At 45.5% G+C, this 20974-nt stretch overlaps 1 protein-coding gene across 2 annotated transcripts in view; it reads left to right on the top strand.

Annotated features, from left to right (window-relative positions):
* Positions 1-18610: 18610 nt before the first annotated feature.
* LOC108796573 (neuron-specific protein family member 1) overlaps positions 18611-20974 on the top strand; it is a 64040-nt gene continuing 61676 nt past the window's right edge. The window contains exons 1-2 of one of the 2 annotated variants that reach the window (XM_018568067.1): positions 18611-19012; positions 19782-19932. In XM_018568067.1, the coding sequence (XP_018423569.1) occupies positions 19804-19932 (129 nt within the window). In that variant the 5' untranslated portion in view covers positions 18611-19012; positions 19782-19803. Of the gene's footprint in view, positions 19013-19778; positions 19933-20974 lie in introns of both variants that reach the window. The other variant, XM_018568066.1, reaches the window with a different exon arrangement.

Genomic DNA, 20974 nt, shown 5'->3' on the forward strand with positions numbered 1-20974 from the left:
GCTTTGTAAATCTCTGGGCGGGATGAACAGAAATACTAATCCTTCAACAGGTAAAACAACTCCTACCGTATGTATTTCATATGTGTATTTAGTTGTTTATCTGGAGTTTGTTGACAACAGCAGTCCTTCTGAAAAGCCATTGGTCAATGATTATAGCACCTCATGGTGGATGGAACCTACCCCCATCATATTTCTCAAAGCTGAGTTGCCCTACTAATACAATGTCTTTGTTTTGACATGAAATGATGCAGGAGATGACCCCATCTACGAATTTTAAAAACATCCATGATGTGATCATGAACAGCATCCTTTGGCCCTCATCCCAACAGTCTATTTATACACAGTTTTGATTCTAAAAATGAACCGAATGTAATTTTCCCCTCAACCGGCTTTCCTGGACACCACAGCAAATGGCAGATCAATAAAAGTAATTTTCCGAGTGTGCAATTAATCCAGAAGACAGCTATTTACTACAAAGGCCATCAAGTCCCGGGCTCACAAACAGAACATATCCACAAATTATAACGCCAGCCCCACTTCGCCCTAGCACACACAGTGTAATAACAACTGCTTGATTGAGCGTTTCTCACTGTCTGTCCATTTAATGGGATGGCAGTAAAGTATCCTCTTGTTCCGTTAGAGGTTGCAGAATGGACAGGTTGCAGAAGGTTGGACAGGTTGTATCAGTTGGCTTGAAACATATTTAGCTGCTATAGTGACTCCCAACCCTCTGAAACAGAGAGAAGGTATTTTAGCAACGAGCTGAACATCCTGAAACATAATCTCTGATTGTACTGGTGAGAGACAATTATGAATATACAGTTAAATCACTAAAGAAGATTACAAGCAAGCTGGCTGCCAGTGAAGGTGCCCATAATCGCATATGGTCCAGCTGCTTGTCCTGGAATGGATTTAAGGCTTTGGGCCCTTAAAGGAAACCCAACACAAGTTAAGCAAGGCAGCTTGCATTGTTGACCTCTTCTGAAAATGCCAGCTGCTTGACTGTTATGCTAAGCACTTCTGGCTGAGCTTGCTGACTTCTATATTTGTACTAGGAGGTCAATAACTCAGAAAGTACTGAAGCCAGAGGGTCACCATGACCATTCCTCCCAATTATCTGAGGTGAGAAGGAGGTACACCTTCCAGCACAATGTAATTAGGAGATAAGATGGAGGTTTTAATGCACAATTACACTTGTGCTAGTTAAATACAACTTTTTCCAAATACTGAAGAAGAAAGAGCGAAAGAGGAATTGGTTCCAAGTAAGGGACAGTTGTTTGGGTGGTATGGTAAAGAAGCCAGGTATCTAGTATTTTAAGAAGGAGGTAGCAATGGCAGCCCCATCTCTTGTCCGAGGTGTGCTTTAATTAACATCTCCAAACAACCAGTAAAATCAACCGGAAAACTACCAAAGCCATACAGGCGACACTGCAGCTGTGATATACTTAGCAAGTCAACTTAGTTCTTAGCCAACAAACATTCAACATATGGATCTGCAGTCCCTGTCACAGGATTCTGTGCTATTTGTCCTCTAACTTTGAGAACTACAGAGCACAGTGCCTGGAACCAGGAAACACCTTTCTGTATTATAATAGGCTCTATTTGATGGCCATTCAAAAAATAAGTGTAGCAACCCTTCCTTTTGCAGTTGTCTCTATTAAATTAAGTGTGTTTATTGCTGGACTGTAACCAGTCTGGGCATCTATTTTTTTTGTGTTCCGCAGGTTTTCCTGCTGATGGTATTGGAAGCCGTGGGAGGTTATAAACTGACCCAGGGAGGAAGTGTAGAAAATATAAAGGGTTAAGGGAACGAGCCTTGGGGTATACCCATGAAAGAGAGGAGGAGGTAGAGTTGTAGGTGACACTGACGGTGAACTGAGATAGGTATGCAGTGAACCATAAGAGAGCAGTGACTTGAAGGCCAAGGGTGTGAAGTTTATTGAGAAAGAGCGGTTGGTCAACTGTGTCAAAGGCAGCAGAAAGTTCTAAAAGTATGAGTATAGAGTAGTGGCCATAGGTGTTAGCAGTTAGTAAATCATATGTTTAAGGAAGGCAGTTTCTGTGGAGCGTTGCAGAAAAAAAGCCAGATTAAAAGGTGTCAAGGAGATTGTTAACAGTAAGGTGGCAGCTTCGGCAGCCTCGTGGGTTGATTGATTCTCCCTCTTGCTGGTATTGGGCCCCAGCCTGCAGTGTAAAAGGTTTAACTACAAGTTATGAATATTAACCTCACTCAACGAATCACTGAGAGGCTGACTCAGAGGTAAGATAATTAATATTTGGGACCACCTTTCCAGAACTCTCCCCACCCTGGGGCATCTCCCTGGGAGGAGCTCTGTGTGATGGGATCTCTGTTAGGGCCTGGTCTCAGCATGGCCCATGTGCTGGTGTCCCTGAGGCCTAAGTTACTGCTGGAGGGAATACCTGACGGAAGCTGGGCTGGAGAAAGGCTCTTCTTGCTGAAGAGTGTTGCAGAGGGGCTGGGTAGAAGCTGCTGTCTGGACATTGTAAGAAGTATTTTCCCCCCAGGTGCTGTACAAAGGGAACAGAAGCCAGTTGGTGCATTACAAGGACTGTGACTGCTCTTACAGAGTCATAGATTTACCTGGCTGCCCTCTGTCTCAAATATCTATTTTTGGAGGTCACTCTTGCAGGACCTGAAGTTGCTGCTTTTATTACTACTAAAGTTTTGGTCCCCTATTTTTGTGCTTTCGGGTATCCTGCCACCCTAAACCCTCTTTCTTAGGTTTTCTGCCATTGAGCAACAAATTATAAAAAAGACCCTAGAGACTGGAGGCTGATCATTACAGAAGTGTCGGTGTGGCTGGAACTGAAAACTGGTCCGGTGATTGCAAAACAGGTAGAAGAACCCCAAATTACCAGAGGCTCCTCCGAAGGTCATTGCTACATACAAATGCTGCTAACTTAAAGCAGTCTTTCTCAACCAGGTTGCCATGACATGCTGGAGTACCTTCTGGCCTTCTCAGGGGTGGGGTTTAGGTGCTCTGATGTAAACGGGGGACTTCTGTGAAGCAGGGGATAATGTGAAGCTAATGTGAAGCAGGCACTTTTGATATGAAGGGGGGCTTCTGATGTAACGAGGGATAATCTGATGTGAGGAGCAGGATTCTGATGTGAAGAGGCTCCTGATGTAAAGGGGGGATGGTTCTCATGTTAAGGGGGACTTGTGATGTGAAAGGAAGGGGCTCTGATTGGAAGTGGGGCTCCTAGTGTGAGGGGGATGCTGATGCGAAAGGAGGGGGCATCTGATGTAAAGGAGGCTCCTCATCTAAATGGGGACTCTGGTGTTAAAGGGTGGACTCTGATGTGAAAGGAGGGGCTCTGATTTGAAGGCAGAACTCTGCTGTAAAGGGTGAACCCTTTTTTTGTGTTGTTGCATGTTGTTCCCCCTTAAAATCCATACAAGACTCCTATCTGGGATGGCGGTGAAGACTCAATGTTTCACATTATTTCCATAATTACATTGTATTAGAAACATAACATTGTGTTATCTCTAGGGTACTTTAACATCTAAGCGTGATATTCCAGAGTGCCCACGGGCCTTGTTCTCCTAAAGTCCACTTTTGCTAACTGGAACCGTGTCAACGCCCATTAGTAGGGATCACCCACAGAGCAAGGTTACATATTGGTCCGTCTGTTTGAAAGTGAGCCAATCGTCCCATGTGGTTTCGAAGAGAGGTTTGCGGTCCTGTCTGGAGAAAGTGAGTTCTTCCATTAAACAGAGGTAGTCAACTTTCTGTATCCATTCTTTTAGGGATGGAATCGTAGCAGAGTTCCAGTGTTTAGGAATAAGGAACTTAGCTGCGTTCAATAAGTGCGGTAGCAATGACTTCTTATAGATCCGAGGGGAGGAGTCAGTCATATGTAACAGACAGTGCCATTGGGAGCAGTTGTACCGATGATTGAGGTGATGAGTTGGAGGATTTGTTGCCAGTAAGGACGAATCTTTGGGCAGAACCACCATATGTGGCTATGCGTGCCTCTAGAGCCACAACCCTGCCAGCAGTCTGAGAGGAGTGAGTGGGCATAATGGAATGTACGCGATCTGGCGTGTAGTACCATCGTGCCAGTAGTTTAAATGAGGATTCCCTCACCTGGGAGCTGATGGAGGAGGTGGAGTTAAGCTGCAGAACTTGCTTTTTCTGCTGCTCTGACAGTTTCACTTCCGACTGTGCAAGGTATGGTGGGTCCGACAATGTCCTGTGGTTAAGTAGTAATTGGTAGATTTGCAAGACACCATAAGTCGGAGGAGAGGCTTGAGACAGTAGGGTTTCCAGAGGGTGAAGATTGTGTAGGGACTTCAAAGGTTTGGCAAGCGTGGATACAAAATGATGCAATTGGCGGTAGCGCCCGGAGTCCAGAGGCTTGGTTCCATATCGGTTTGGTAATTGGTGGAGAGATAAGAGATCAGTGTCCTGAAGAACTTCATGCAGTCTAGGCAGGTTAGTGGAGGACCAGGCGTGGAAGCCAGAGTCTGATTTGCCTGGAGGAAAGTAAGTGTGATCGAGCAGGGGCAACAGTGGTGAATTGTAGGGACCAATCAGTTGCGGATACAATTTGGACCATATGTTTAGAGTAGACCTAGTCAAGTGGGATGTGGTATCGTTGAGTTCCCTAAGCTCCGGAGGAATCCAGCAAATTGTCGACAGGGGGTTTCCCGCAAGGGCAACCTCAGAATCGACCCACCTTTTATTTCCCAAATGGTAGGACCAGTCTAATACTCTGTTAATGGCTGTAGCCTGATAGTATAGTGTGAAGTCAGGTAGGGCTAAGCCCCCAGCGATCTTGTTTCTCATGAGCGTCTGACGGGAGATTCTTGTCCTTGTTCTGTTCCAAATTAATCTATCGACTATTCTATGTAGTGTTTTAAAGAAGGATCCCGGTAGGGTTATAGGAACCGTTTGTAGTATGTATAGCACTCTTGGTAGTATGTTCATTTTGCTAGAGGATACCCTACCTGTCAGTGACAAGAATGGCTGATCATTTAGCCACCGGGTCAGGTCTGATTTAACAGTGTTTAGGAGAGGAAGGTAGTTATAAGTCATTGCATCTGAAAATGTAGGAGTCAGGTATATACCTTAATACTTTAGTTTGGCGGTCTGCCAGGAAAATGGGAGGTTGTGACGTAAGGCTTGGCATTCTGAGATAGGGGCGGTAAGGTTCAGAAGTTCGGATTTATGTAGGTTAATCTTAAATTTCGAGATCAGGCCGAATTGGTCGAATTCTTTAAGGAGATTTGGTATAGTGACCCTGGGTTGTCGAATAAAGAAAAGAATGTAATCAGCGTATGCAGCTATTTTACGTTTCTGTCCAAACAATTCTATCCCTTTGATATCAGTATTAGTTCTAATGGAGATTAAAAGTGGTTCCAGCGAGATTGCATATAAAATAGGGGACAGTCCTGATGGGTGCCATTGTGGTGTTAGAGAGGTAGAGAGGAGCATGGTCGATCCCCTAACGAATGAGGCGTGTTGGATCAAAGATATGAAAAGATGTTGAGTGTTGTCCCTTGCCTCTCTACTTGGGATACATCCCGCTTGGTCAGGGTCAATAAGTTGGGGCATTAGACGGGCTAATCTATTAGCTAATACTTTGGCATATAGTTTAATATCTGTGTTTAGTAAAGAAATCGGTCTGTAGCTGCTACAGACTGAGGGGTCTTTACCTGGTTTGGGGAAGATGGAGATATGGGCATGTAATGTGGAGGGGACCGTAGGAGTACCCAAGGGGAATGTGTTGACATAGGCAGTCAAGTGGGGTAGTAGAAGGGTCTGGAACGCCTTGTAATATTTGGCTGTGTAACCATCTGGACCAGGACTTTTGCCTGCCGGGGATGTGGCAATGGCAGCCTGGAGTTCCGTTGAGGAAATAGGCGCTTCTAGCATCAATAAGTCCATAGGTTCCAGTGTTGGGAAGGAAACGTAGGAGCGGATTAGTTCATTGTGACATTGTTTCTGGTGTGAGGAGGGATTGGGTCGCACATTGTATAGCTCTGCGTAGAATTCCCGAAAGGTCTGGGCAATGTCTATAGTGAGATGGGTTAGTGTATTATTCTTAATCTTGATTTTAGCTATGAATCCCACGTTCTGGCGACCACACAGAAGGCGAGCCAAGCGTTTACCTGGTTTGTTTCCAAATTCGTAGGATTGTTGGGATAAATAGTTTAAGGTGCGAGTATATTGTGTCTGAAGGACTGAGCGAAGTTCTACTCTGGTCGCTGTGAGGGCTTGTAAATGTGTGTCTGCTAATGTTCGTTTATAGGGTTGCACAGATACTTTTCGAGTACCAGTGCCGATACTTGGCATTTTCATGAGAACTACCAGGGTTGCAGTGGTTGCAGCTGGGACCTGGCTCTGGCACTCCACCACTGTCCTGAAATCATTAGTCTGTATTGTTTTAGAAAAACTGTCACATGACAATAAACAAAAATGTATCAGTACTCGTACTTGTAAGTACTCGGCAAATACCAGTACTCGTACTCGCAAAACTGGTATCTGTGCATCCCTTTATTTATATTTATAAAAACAGAATCATACATTAAAACAGAGATGTACAAATCCCAGGAGCTCCGTGTGCTCCTTACAAATGACAGCTGCCTCCTAATTTTTTCATTTGTCTCTAGTGTAGTCTTTGAGCTCAAAAGTATCGGTACATGTACTCGTACTTGTACCGAGTACTGTACTTGGTATCTGTGCAACCCTATTCGTTTATGTGCCTATTCTAATTCTGCTATCTTATTTGTTAGTTCAATGACTTTGTAAGTTCGTTCTTTTTTCTTACAAGCTCTGTGTGCAATTAAGGCCCAGCGTATTGTCGCTTTATGAGCCTCCCACAGAATCCCGGGGGATATCGCCTCCTGGTCATTTTCTGTAAAATATTTTTTTAGGTCTGCAGAGATGGCTGCCACTATTATGGGGTCTGCCAGCAGTTGTTCATTGAGTCTCCAGGCACTTGGAGGTCGAGGATCCCCCGGTTGTCTGAAGAGGATCATGATGGGGGCATGGTCTGAGAGTGTGGTTGTTAAGATTTTAGCTTCCCGTAAAGATTCCAGATGTCTATGTTCTACAAAGATGTAGTCTATGCGGGAGTAGGTGTTATGTGTAGGGGAGTACACCGTGTAGTTCCTGTCATTGGGATGCAATAAGCGCCATGTATCTATGAGTTGCAGGTTACGTAAGCAATTTTTGAAGCTACTCATTTGTCTGAAGGCTATGTGTGAACGTCCGGAAGAGGAGTCAAGCGCTGGGTCCAAGTGTATGTTAAAATCTCCAGCTAGGACCAACATCCCCGACCGGAAGTCCTCCAGTGTGTGAAAGATGCTGTTCAGAAAGGAGACTTGTGCTTGATTTGGCCCATATATATTTGCCAAGGTATATGTGTGTATTCCTATCTTCCCTTTTAGGAACAAGAATCTCCCAGCTGAGTCACATTTCCTGTCTAGTACGGTAAAGGAGATGCGTCTGTGAAACCCAATGGCTACACCACTACTCTTATTAGAGAGTAACGTGCTATAATACAAGGTGGGGTATTGTGGTGAGTGTAGTTTGATGCTGGATTCGTGAGTAATATGTGTTTCCTGTATGAATACAACAATGTCCCCATCTAGTTTTTGTAGTTCTCTGTATAGGGCGTGTCTTTTAAACGGGGTGTTAAGGCCACGAACATTATAGCCAAGTATTTTGATGTCTGCCATTAGGGTTCACAGAGCGCTCTTTCAACAAACATCAATCCAATGAGTCTTACACCTAAGGAGAGGGTTGGCTTAAACAGAGGAGGGTGTACAAAGAATAGGGGTAAGAAAAGTATAAGGGTAGGATAGAGAAGAGGATTGCAATACAACAGAAAAGTAACAAGAGGGGATACCCCCTGTATTCCTCCACAGTGTCACATTACCGTGGCACTGAGGTGAGATGTCAGAACGAGTCAGAACTAGTGACTCCAATAGAGCCACAGACATCTTCAGTGGGGAACGAGGCAGGGCCCCGAGTGGAACGGCCCAACGGGTCTGGTCCCAGGTATCCACACAGTGTAAAACACCTGTTTGCGTCCATACCTGGGATAGCCGGCGCGCTACCCGCATTTAGTATAACAATAACAACAGTGAAACAGCATAGGTTGAACAACTGGACTATGCAAGCTTCAGCAACTTAAAATAACCTAGTTTCTTAGTATTATATCCCGGTGCCGATACGATGTTATAGATCAGCACTAACCAGATTTATTGGAGGCGATTAGAAGATTCCTCGCCTCCTGCATTTTCACGGCCAAGAGCCTTCATGGGTGATGTGCAGCCTCTACAAAATAGCTTCGGGTGTTGTGACGGTCCCCAGATGCCTGGGTGCTTGTTGTTCTCCATGAGTGGTCCGGCAGCGGAGACACAGAAGAGGTCTCTCAATATGAAGGGATTCGCAGAAACCCTCCAAATCTTCAGGGAAGCGTAAGAGTGCCGTTTTGCCATGTTTCCGAGCAATCAGGCAGGCGGGAAAGCCCCATCGGTATTGAATATTGTGGGATCGCAGGAGATCCAGTAGCGGTCGCAGAGCCCTGCGATGCATGAGAATTTCCCTGGCCAGGTCAGGAAAGATTTGGATTGGAGCTCCATCAAAATCTGTGAAGGGTGTCTCGCGTAGCTTCCCTAGGATAGCCTCTTTGTCAGAGTAGTAGTGCAAGCGACATATGATGTCCCTGGGAGCTTCAGTCGGTAAACCCTTAGGCCGTAGTGAGCGATGTGCCCTATCAAAGAGAAGGGGGGCCGTAGGTGGCTTACCGAGAATGGAGTTGAATATACCGCGAAGGGTGTCAGCCAGATCCTGATCAGCCGTCGCCTCGGGCAGGCCTCTTACCCGGAGGTTGTTGCGGCGCCCCCGGTTGTCTTGATCCTCTAGTCGATAGCAGAGCTCACGTTGCCCCTCAGCAGTTGAATTCACATGGGATTGTAGTGCCGTTATAGCGGCAGCATGGCTGTCTAGGCGGTGTTCATTGTCTTCCACTCTATGCAAGAGGTGGGTGACTTCTCCCCGCAGTAGGAGTATATCCGCTTTGAGAGACTGTTCCAGGGTGCGGAACATGTCAGCCAAGTCATGTTTGGTAGGCAGAGTGCGGCTTAGCTCCTCCATCTGGGCCGAGAGGGGGCATTCCCGGTCGTCTCCCATCTCTGAGTGTCGAGACGGCGAGCCCGAGTCAGTCCCGAGCAGGGATGAGTCAGGAGATACGTGGTCCTGCGCAGTGGAGTAGGCCGCAGCACGCGGGGTGGCCAGAGCCCATCAGTCCGCTGCTAAGTACTTTTTATACCCGCGGATGGCGTTTTAGTGGCGTCAGCTTTACCGGACTTCTTCCCCATCTTAAGCGTGGCGAACGGTGGCGTGAATCTGGTACGGGTTATCCAGCAAGCGGGTAGTTATGCCGGAGCTCTTTTTAGACACGTCTGGTCGCCATCTTGTCCTGGACGCGCCCCTGGCTCTACCTCTATTTGATGAGAGAGAGAGAGAGAGAGAGATTACTGCAAAAGGGAGAATTTATTTGTCTATACATTAAATATCATGAAAATATAGCACAGCAAAAAATTGTAAAAGTCAGATAAAAATGGCTTTCTTTGCAAGAACAATGTTTTTCCTGGAATTCTTGAATTAGTCATTAGCAACCATCATTATTCTACGTAACCGACGCTGCATAGAAATGATGGGAGGATTGCTGCAGTCATCCTTTCTCTGCCTGAGCTTTGACATTAAAATGTAGACAAGGTCTCCGACATGCCTGCCTGGATATCCACGCCAAGGTAAAAAAAAATCACCCATCTTGGCAGAAAAATACTTCTGTACTGTGATCTGCGAATGTTTGGCCAATAGCTGAATATTTGATGGTTCACTGTATCAGATTCAGGTAGTTTCCTGGATGGCTGACATTATTCAAGTACACAAAGCAGCTGATGGCTAGAATGTAGGGATGGTTGTGAGCTGCTCCCATTGATCGTGTAAGAAGTGATAGAATGGGGGAGGCAGCATAAGAATCACACTGACGTCTATAGTATGCCACTTGAATACACAAGCACCGCTGACAGGTTGCCAATGCTACACACTGCTGGTGTGATCCCGGTTTAACCCATGCAGTGCCTAAGGCAAAGAAGCCTCCAGGTCCTCATGCAGCAGTACATACTCTGATACAGCTCACCAATCCTGAAAGAGACAGTAAACTCAGGACTTAAACCTTAAAAATGCATGCAAAAATGTATCTTATTTGTGTATCACTCGGCTGTAGATCTTCATATCATCTCTGAATTGGTGCTGACACTGTTCTTTCTTCTGGGGGAGGGGGGGGGCTTTTTTTGTTTCCCATGGTCCCTGTGTGTGTTGTATAGTAGTCATTGCTCCAAGATGACTACCATGATTGACTACAATCTCACATTTGGCTTATTCATTTGTATTGAGATTAAAGTATATCACGGAGCTTGGAGCGGTGGCTACTTTACAAGATGCACAGGCAGGGCCAGATTTACCATTAGACAAAGTAGGGATGTGCCTACATACACCCTCATTAAAAGGGGCGCTGTGCAGGTACCTACTCTTCCTAATTCCCGGTGTTGTATCAAGATACAACACTGGCAAAAGCAATAAGGGTCCATTCTGCACAAAATGCACCCTCCTGCTCCAAGACCAGCGGTGCCTCTGCAAATGCAGGGGAAGGACCCCAGCACTACGTAAGGCTGCCCTGTAAAACGCCTGTCTGATATGGACAGGCGTTTAGGGCAGCCATACGCGACGCCAGGGTCCTTCTCTGTAGGGATGTCCCGATACCGATGCTAGCATCGGAATCGGGCCGATACAGGGCATTTTGACAAGTACTTGTACTTGTCAAAACGCCCCGATGCCTAGCGCCGAAGCTTGCGCTGTTTTTTACATTGTTTTTACCGTCCGTGGGGTCCTTTTTACCGTCCTCTGGGCAGGCTGGAGGAGCGTCGCGTCACTGCTGTGGGCGGCGCTCCAGGTGGGGTCCTAATGTGGTTGGCCAGCGACTGCCCAGAGGCCTCCGCCTGTAGCTCCGCCCACAACAGTGACGCGACGCTCAGCGCCGCCGACGTCCTCGAAAAGGAAAAAGAAAGCATTCGGCACCTCGTGAGGCACCTCCATTGAACAGGCAAGAGTGAGTAAGGGCCTGTGCTGGGATGGCAAAGAAGACAGTCAGTAGTTGCTCACGATAAGGGGTCCTCACTGTCCCTATGTGTATGCACCATGGGTATCAGTACCGTCAAGCACCCAGGGCACATGCCCACATCCCTGGGTGCTCAGGCTGCTTCCACCCACTGTTGATCTGTAGAAGTGGGTACAGAGGAGAGCTGGAGTGAGGGGGGGGGAGAAGTGCTGAGATGTGGACGGGGATTTAGAGATGAGCTGTGGCTGGGTAGGGAAGAGGTGAGGTGTGAAAGGTAAGCTGTGGCGAGGGGGAGCAGAGTTTAGCTGTGGACAGGGGGTATAGTGGTAAGCTGTGAATGAGGGGGCAAAGGTGAGCTCTGAATGAGGGTTACAGAGTTTAGCTGTGGACATGGAGTTCAGAGGTGAGTCAGATGGTTTTTTTAAAAATGTCACCTGTCCCTTTAAGAAAAAGTATCGGTAATTGGTATCGGCAAGTACATGAGGGCCAGTACTTGTACTTGGTCTTGAAAAAGTGGCATCGGGACATCCCTACTTCTCTGCATATGTGAAAGCCGGCAGATCCCGCAGCAGGTAAAGGCACTGGCTCAGGCTAAACAGATTACCATTCGTGACTACAGGCGTCCGAATCGGAAATCCGTCCTGCACCCAGGGACCGCGGGGAACAAAAGTGTTTTGTTGAATGTATGTCACGCAAGCCTTCCTTCCCCATATGCCACAACAGCACAGGCTTCACTAGCCTATAGAGAGGCTTGAACCATGCTTAATCAGAAGTTTGAGCACTCAACCTGCTTTTTAAGTCAGTATTAGCATATATGATGTATGTAAGTATAACTGATTTTTTTAACGCCAAGAGCCTAAAATTCCACAGGAGGAGGCGGAAGTTGCACCACCATGGCAAATTGGGAATGTGGCCCAAATATTAGCATTTTTAGGGGTGTGGTTTGATATTGATGAGCTTGAAGAAGATTCGAATATGGTGGTGGGATTATGGTAGTCTTCCAAACTAACTTACAGACTTGCCACAATAGTACTGAACTGTGGACAATGTGGAATTACAGACAATCTGGCAGTGTAAAGATGGACAATACGGCATTATGCAGGTAAGATACTGGCAATATGTGGGCCACATGCTTGCAATCATGGTAAATTGTAGGTAACACACAGGGGCAACACACTGACAATTGTGACAAAATGTGAGCAGCAAACTGTAAAGCAAAACAATATGTGGAAAATATGCTAGAAAAATAACAGGAGACCAGTCTTCTTGCTCTCCTGATGCCCCACAGAATGGCATGTCACGCAGGGAGCATTTAATAATGCTTGTCAATCAGCACATGAAGTGGACTGTCGTATTTTCGTATGGCCGGCTGTATTATAGCAGGATGTATCAACCTTGCCATGCTGCCTGGCAAATTTGGAGCTATCACTACTGTGTTGCCCAGTGTTCTCTTTGCTGGAAAGGAAGCCGTACCTAAGGACCTGCCAACCAAGGATCTCCCTGCTTCTGCTTCATGCATTCCATGAATATATTATTCCTGCATCTCTTCCGCTGCTTCCTAAATTTTACCCCTCCAGTCATCAGATATCTAGTCATCAGGACTGACAAAAGGAAGCAAAGCCTCGCCTCTTCCAAGATCGACACTACACACAGAGAGACAGTGCAGAAGAGGACATGGTAAGAACAAGGTATGGCAAATCAGTGATAGGGGAAAAAATCGGCTGAGGGACCAATAGGCAATATTGATGACTTGTCCTTTGCCCTTTACTTGCCTATTTTGGTTTCAACAGTTCAGTTTCACCTCTTGAAGTGAACCTGTTGCTTTTCCCTTTGTATTGAAAAACACAAATTCACTTTAAGTTAAGGGTTTAGGGGCAGGGGTTTGGGGTTAGGTTGAGGTTCAGAGTAACTTATTTATTATTACACTTTTCAGACTGAAATGACATTTTTTGGGAGTGATTATTTTGGCTTTTGGGTGTGCATTTTGGGTGGGTGTACATTTCTAAAGTTCTTGAAGGTGGATTTTTGTGAATCTTTGCTATAGAACTGCACACCTGTACCGATAGCTTGATGATAGCATTTTGCTGCCATTCTCTCAGATTGATTGTGCACAATTTCATGATGCGGCAATTGTGAGGAATTAATCACACACCATCATGGAAAAACATGAATGTCTGCAATCAGCAGAGAAGAATTAGAATGGAGCAGAGCTGGCCACTGCAGTTTGGACATTAAAGGGAAAGTGCTGTGTATTTTCAGTGGACTTTCATTGCTTCTTTAGTTAATCTAGTTCCTTTAGAATTATAGGAAAAATTGTACCTCTAATGAAGACTATCCTATGTATGGATCTATTTTGGGAACTGCACAAATCCTACACACTGTTCTCTTCTTCTGGTGCTGCATCTTAGGAGTTCCGCCGTTCATGCAGTAAAGGACCCTGCCAGTCATCTGCCTCCTCCTCTCCCTTGTCCATTCACAAAACGCAAGGCATTCTGTAAATGGACAAGGGAAATCCCGTTGTTCATCCGTCTCACCTCTCCCTTTGTCCATTCACAAAATCCAGGCGATTTGTGAATGGACAAGGGCAGATTCTGTTGTTCTTTAGCCTCTTCTCTCCCCTTGTCCAGGTCACAGCGGTGGAGGAATAGCATTGTGTGTGGTATGTGCAATGAAGGAAGCTAGGATTTGTACAGAAACCAGCAGAGATCCATACATATGATATTCTTCATCAGAGGTACCTTATTTACATTGTGTTGTTTTTACCAAAAACATTCCTGGTGTTCTGCTTTAAAACCCCTTTTCACTCAACTAAGTATGCCACCATGTGTCTATCATTGGGACCTCATATGGGCGTCTGGACCGTGGCAACGGTTACCCTCATCATGAAGTAATTACACCTCTGCAGTCTTTAGGATCTGAAGGAACCCTGCTACTGGCTAGCCAATTCAATGTGACATGGACCCTTGAAGAAGTACCATCCCATTCTGCAGTGCAGAAAATAAAAGACTCTGGACCCAGCATTTCAGGAGGCCGCAGATTTAGGTAAGTAAAAAGGGTTTTTAGATTAGTATTTTTATAAACTAACATGGCAAATAGTTGGGGGCAGAGAGTATGTGTAGAGATAAACTGATGCCCAGAGATCATCTTTAAGGTATTTTCACTCTTCAGACTAGCTATACATATCCTGTATTCCCTCATTCCTGCTAAACAGCGTGGATGGTGGAATCCCCTTTTGTTTTCTGACAGTGGCAGGTGTGCTGTTGTCAGAATCTGTTCCGCCAATAATTTTTGAACTGCCTTCTTCAACAAAGGTCGACTGAAAATATGACAAACTGAAGAGAGAAGCTGATTGGCTTATATGGCCAACTGCTCCAGATTGTGTCTGCTCCAATAAATGTATTGAGACTAGAGCAGACACAATCTGGAGCAGTTGGCCATAAGGCATGTAACGGTAGCAGATTCACAGCAGAAAGGAAAGAACAAAGGGAATCCGAAACAGGATCAATCTGGATGAGGGGAAGAGGTGACCTCTCTATGCCGACGGGCTGATCATGAAACCTTCTGCCAAGTGGCCGGTTGAGCAGGAAGTAGGACCAACTCTTCATGTCACCAATCCAGGAAATCCACAGGAGGTGGGTTCAACTGATGGAGAAAATTGGTGAGGTCATCCTTGGTGTGGAGAACATGAGTTTTAGCGCCTTTGCGTGCCATTAAGCAAGAAGGGTATCCCCAGCAATAGGGAATTGAGGCTTGCCGAAGAAATTCATGACGTGGATGCATAGCCCTGCTTTGCATTAAAATGCGGAGTGAAACATCTGGGAAGAGCTCCATCATAATTAAAAGAAGAAATGGCTTGCATCTTACGCAGGACTGCTTCCTTCACTGTGTACTTGTGGAATTTACAGATCACGTCCCTTGGCTTTGTCAGAGGTGGAGGACGTAGGGCTCTATGTGCCCTGTCAAGCTCTATAGGAGCACCCACAGTGTTACCCAGGATAGAGTTTAATATATCCTGTAGTGTGAGCGCCCGACGCTTCAGGTAAACACCAAATTCAGAGAGTTGTGCTTTGGCTGCGGTTTTTGTAGTCGTCTAGTTGGTTGAGTAGAGAGTTAAACCTTGTGTCCTGGCAGGAGCATTGATCACGTAGCAAGGCCATGGAGTGCAGAGCCTCATAAAATTTTTGCTCTAGCTAACTCTGTGCCCAATTTGAGTCATCTCAGACCGGAGTAATTCAATGTCCTTGCAACATGCACGCTCTAAACGTAGGTCAAAATTTTCTAAATCCTGTTTGGTAGGCAAGGCCTTGATGTGGGTTTTCAAATCATGTAAGTCCCACTCGCTATCATCTCCCCCCGGTCTCGGAGGTGGTATGTGTAGAGCCCAGGGAATATGGGGAGTCTGGTGGTTGGACCAGGGCACTTGGAAGGAGATTGTGAAGAATATGCAAACAAGGGGCCCCATGCGTGTCTTCATCCGGCACCATCTTGGGAACGACTCACCTCGATCCGTGAAGAAGAATCCAGTACTCCTTTACGTCATTTTGGGGTATGCTGAGATTGCGGTGATGAGTGCTTCTTAGTCAGCATGGGGGGAAGAAGAAAAAGGCTGTAGAAACCTCCTGGAAAGCCGGTGAGTTAGCAGAAGATGCGGAAAGAACACGCCTTAACCTACTCCTGTCCAAGCCATGCCCCCCACCTAGTTGTCTTTCGTTGCTAGGGTGCATATGGCTCCTTGCTGCCTAGCATCCTTTATTGATAGGAGGCAGGTGGCTCGAACCCTCTAGCATCCTTTGTTGCTAGGATGCAGGTGGCTCAAGCAGCCTAGTGTCCTTTGGTGCTAGGATGCAGGCAGCCTGAGCCGGCTACTATCCTAGGTACCAATAGGCCACCTTTGCGCTATACACTGTACACATGTAAACATTGCACAAATGCTACATGCGTACAGCATACAGAACACTTTTTCTTTCACAAAATAATAAAAAAGCACGTAGCAAACAATGCAAGGCTGGAGTAAAGACAATCACATGCAAATCACAGCATTCCGGGCAAGAGACCCAAAACATGACCATGACTGTGAAATAAACCATTGCCAAATACCCTTGGTGAGGTTTCAAGGGGTCAGAGCACCAGCAAAACTCTGTGTGTTAGTTGGCATATTTTCATATGGCCGTTTGCACGTGCCGCTAGACAGTGCAGGAGAGCTGTGCAGTAACATATAGAAGCCAATCAGCTTACAGCGGTCAGAATAACGAAACATGATTTCTGATTGGTTGCTAGGGATTGTTGGCTTCCACTCTTTGTCCCATTAATTAAAAGCCTATGAGATCTTCCCTAGAGATACAATACATTACAGCACCACTTTCCATAGCTCTGTTGCATATGGGTCAATGAACCTTGAGTAATGAGCGCAACAACGCAGAGAAAATCTGTTCTATTGATCACAGAAAGCTTCTGCCCTTCTGTTTTGAAAACTGGCGCTCCAGAAAAGTGGAGACCTGCATTTTTATGTACCTGATCAATGCAGTCCTCTGCAAAGGCACGTAGAAAACAACTCTTCTATGTGCCCCGTTCACACCACAACTGAGCAGGCAGGTGCAGAAAAAAGGTGCATTTCTGTCTTTTTCTGCAATGCAGCGCATAGGAATGCAATACAACTGAAAGAAAAAGCAACCCACAAAAGGAAAGTGATGGCACTGGAAATAGGGAAAACCTATTAAAAAAAGACACCCATCAACGGATATCAATGTGGATAAAAATGCACTGAAACTTGCATGTAAATGCATATCAATGCCTTAAGGCTTCGTTCACAAGGGGGCACCGGCATTCCTGCGGCAACAAACTATGGATTCCTGTGGCAGGAATCCCAGGTGTCCCTGTTCAGATGCGGCCACTGCACCCATTGAAATAAATGACCGGGTCACATCTGTAATTAGGAGTCTGCATTGATCACAGACATTTCCCAGCAGGCTGGAAAGTTTGTGTGTCTATCATGTACATACATAAGGAGAACGTAATAGAACCTACTGTGTGTTATGGAATCAGCAAGAACAGACAATGCTTGGATATTCACTCTTTTCAGACTACTTATAATCTGATTGTTACATTGTTTTAAACAAACTGTAAGAAAATCTAAATTTAAATGATAATGTAAATATATGCTTACGTCAATATTTTGCTACCAATATAATTGTCAAATTTGCAACATTCCATGCAACACATATGGAAAATCTATAGTTTACTGTAAAATAATTATTGTAATGCTCTTAAACTATTTTTATTACATTAAGCATAAAAAAATATATCTATATAAATTGAAATATGTGTTTGAAATATAACAGCTGCATTGGGCACTTGTGTGACGCAGGTAAAGAACTCCAGGCACATCAAATCTTAACCCTTGCAGTGGGGCTACCCCCGCACTGCAAGGGTTAAGTGCTTGTTTTTGCCTAGGAAGCTAAAATAACAGAGATCTACTCACCTGAACCATGATGCCAGCTGGCTCCTAGACATGTCCCTTCAGCCACACTCCTCCTCAGCTCCAGAGGTGGACGGTCCCTTTATGTCCTCACGTCCTATACACTGTATAGGATGTAATGACTCACAGGACCTTAGTCCACCGGAGCAGAGGGGGAGTGAGACTGAAGGGACCAGTCTAAGACCAAGCTGGGATCGTGCTTGGGTGAGTATATCTGTAGTTTTACCTCCCTTGGCAAAATGAGTACCTAACCATTGCAGTGCGGGAGTAGCCCCACTGCAAGGGTTAAGATTTGATGGGCCCAGAGTTCTTCTTTAAGGCATGCTTTACTGCAGTAAAACTACACCTAAAACAATAGCCACTTCCATTGGCGCTTATTGGGGTCACAGACACGTGATCATGCCCCAAAGAAGCTCTTGTACTTTCCGACAGCACATCACTCAGATGTCAATGGGCACAATAGAATGACAAAGAAATCTGAATGTCGAGCATTGAAGCAATTCTCGGAAAATGCTTCAAATCTTTCAGATGTAAATGGGGGCTTGAGTATTTCCACATGCTTTCCACTTGCTGTAGCTTACTTTCTTTTCACAGCAGGTGTGTAGAGATGCAGGGTAGCATATGTAAAATGCCCTATTCGTACATTTTATTGCATGCATCAGCTTACAAAATGCAGCAAGTAGCGTTTCCCTGTTATATAGATGCAGAAAATGAATGTAAAATGTAAACAAAGCACAGAAAAAGCGAAACGTGACAAACTGTAAAACCTACATGTGCATTTTTAATCTCTAAAGGGTAAAAGGGAAATACCGCAAGGCATTAAATTGCAAGCTCCTGGGACAAAGGGAACTGATGCGAATGGAGTCATTCCTAGCTTTTTAAATGAATAGGCTATGTAAATCAACGCACACAGTCAGAACCCATCTGTCTTGAAAGGGTTAAAAGCCACTTCCACAGACAGAATGGCTCAACCTGGGGACTATGCTGGGGAGATGGCTGGATGGTTTTGCACCAGATACCAGGGAGGGACAGGAGGGGAGGAGTTCATGGTGGCCTCCAGGGGGTTTCTTTGTGTTGGATTCAGCAGCAGTAGCAGTAGCAGCCTCCAAGCTGCAGACCCATGGGTCCATGCAAATTCAGCTATCATAAAGTGTCAAGCCCTGCACCTCCTGTCTCCTGCTCAGCATCCTCTGTGCTCTGAGCATCCATCTACTCCGCTGTGCAAACCTCACACAAAGGCAGCCAATAATCCATCCATAGCAAAAAGGCTCCAAGAGCCCCCAACGCCCCACATAGCCTTTCTCCGCCTTGCTGGAACAGAAGAGGAAGGTGACCGTGTGGATCAGCGCAGGTATCTGGAGCATCTCTTTGGTAAGCAAAGCATCCATTTATTATTGTGGTGCTAAGCATGCGAGCAAGCATTTAATCAATAGGACATACATTCCCTCCAGTAGGATCTATCATTTCCAATTAGTCCTTCTGATAAAAAGGCTTTGAATTATTAAAAATCTGCATCGTGAAGGTTTGTACCAAGCGCAGCTATGTCCTTAACAGAAAATGTGCCCCCCATTTTGCAATCAAGAACTTTGGGGTTCGTTAAAATCTTTGGGGTTAATTGAAAGCTGGGTTCTTTGAAAGCTTGGTTCTGCTGGTTGTGCTTCTTTGGTACCTGGATAGAGATATTCTGTGATAAGAAACGGGCTTTCCCTTCCATTCCATTGTCACTGGAAGACAATCGGGTTCATCTCGAGACTTCGCTGCATGCATGCTGGACATGTACTGTATTCTAAAAGGAGATCAGGACATCACCATGCAGATGAGGCACTAGTTATCATTTTGGATGAATGAGGTACCCTGGTTCCCCATCCGCACTATAGAGATATGGATGGAGTTTAGGAAGGAGCTATGGGGAAGCTGAGTTGTGAGTCTTGCAGCAGATGGGATGCAGGGATGCCAGTTTTTCATATTACACTGGAGTATGTGTGATCAGAACCCCCTCCCCTCTGATGAGAGTGTTACTCCTTTTGTTTAGCATCTGGAGGCTCCTCATTACTGTAATTCATCGTACACATCCCCGGTAGCAGGCAAAGGAGGTGCTGCATCTCACGGCTTTGGATGATCTTGTGGTTTTCCTTTACAGGGGCACTCAGCATTAGTCCGGCACGATGGTGAAACTGGGCAATAATTTCAGCGAGAAGGGGGCAAAACCCCCTATGTGCGAAGATGGATTTGATACCATCCCCTTGATGACCCCTCTGGACGTCAATCAGCTACAGTTCCCACCCCCCGACAAGGTAGGTACAGAGGGTGGGCATGGAGACACGGGCCAGTCTGCCCTGGAACTGCCAGGTAAATTCTGTATGAATGATACGTATTAAATGTCTTATAGGGCAGAACATGGGTATAAAGTAATTCAAAAGCAATGTATTACTTATTTAATTAGGGCTATTAAAATGTTCCTATTAAGCATTCCTATTGGCTGCATGAACTGTAAGGACTCAGGTACACGTGAATGTTTTTTATGGCTTGTAAGCATTACATTTCAGCCCCAGTTGCTGAGATCAGTATATTGGAAAGGGTACATTTCAACAAAGGGTTAAAACCCCGCTTGCGAACAAATAAATCCTCCCATATAATCTGCACCCATGGCACAGATTAAAAGGCTCATCGTTTTTTGTCTTGCCTGTTTTTGCATTAATTACGACTGAGAGAGCGGCCTTAACCCATGGAATATATTGCTGCATCACAGAAGGTGTTTGCCAGCACAATACCGTTATTAGGCCCACCATGTCAACCAGCCGCTGCGCTTTCAGATGGAATTTGCATTATGTATTTATTAAAAAATCATGAGTTTTTTTTTATATATAGACCAAAGAAGAAAATGGCAGCCGCTCAACTAATTTATAGATAGCTAGGGAAATGAGGGGTGCAATTCACAAAAAGAGCACAGCTCAAAAACACTTATTTCCCAGCATGCAGCAAACATGACCCAATTCAATCCAATTAAATATGTCTCTATTTTTGCCATTAAAATAGAGGTCTCTGTTGCATATATTAGCCAAAAGAGGCTAACGTGACCCTGTAATTTACCCGTGTGCTCTCCCATCACCTTGTTTTCCTACCACACAGAGATTCCTACTACCTCCGGGTACGGGAGAGCATGTGGCCCTCTCCTCATATTCCCATAATGGCCAAATAGCCAATCGCCACATCTGAGCATTGGCACATGTTGGTGGGAGGGCCCTTAACCCTGTGTAAGCTCTGACCAGGTTGACATGGAACTAGCACAGGGTTTTTTCACTTGGCTCTGGCAGACAAATATGGTGGTGTGGGGGG

This window comes from Nanorana parkeri, unplaced genomic scaffold (genome assembly GCF_000935625.1).
Source record: "Nanorana parkeri isolate BGI_ZX_2015 unplaced genomic scaffold, ASM93562v1 scaffold1134, whole genome shotgun sequence".
NCBI classification, from domain to species: domain Eukaryota; kingdom Metazoa; phylum Chordata; class Amphibia; order Anura; family Dicroglossidae; genus Nanorana; species Nanorana parkeri.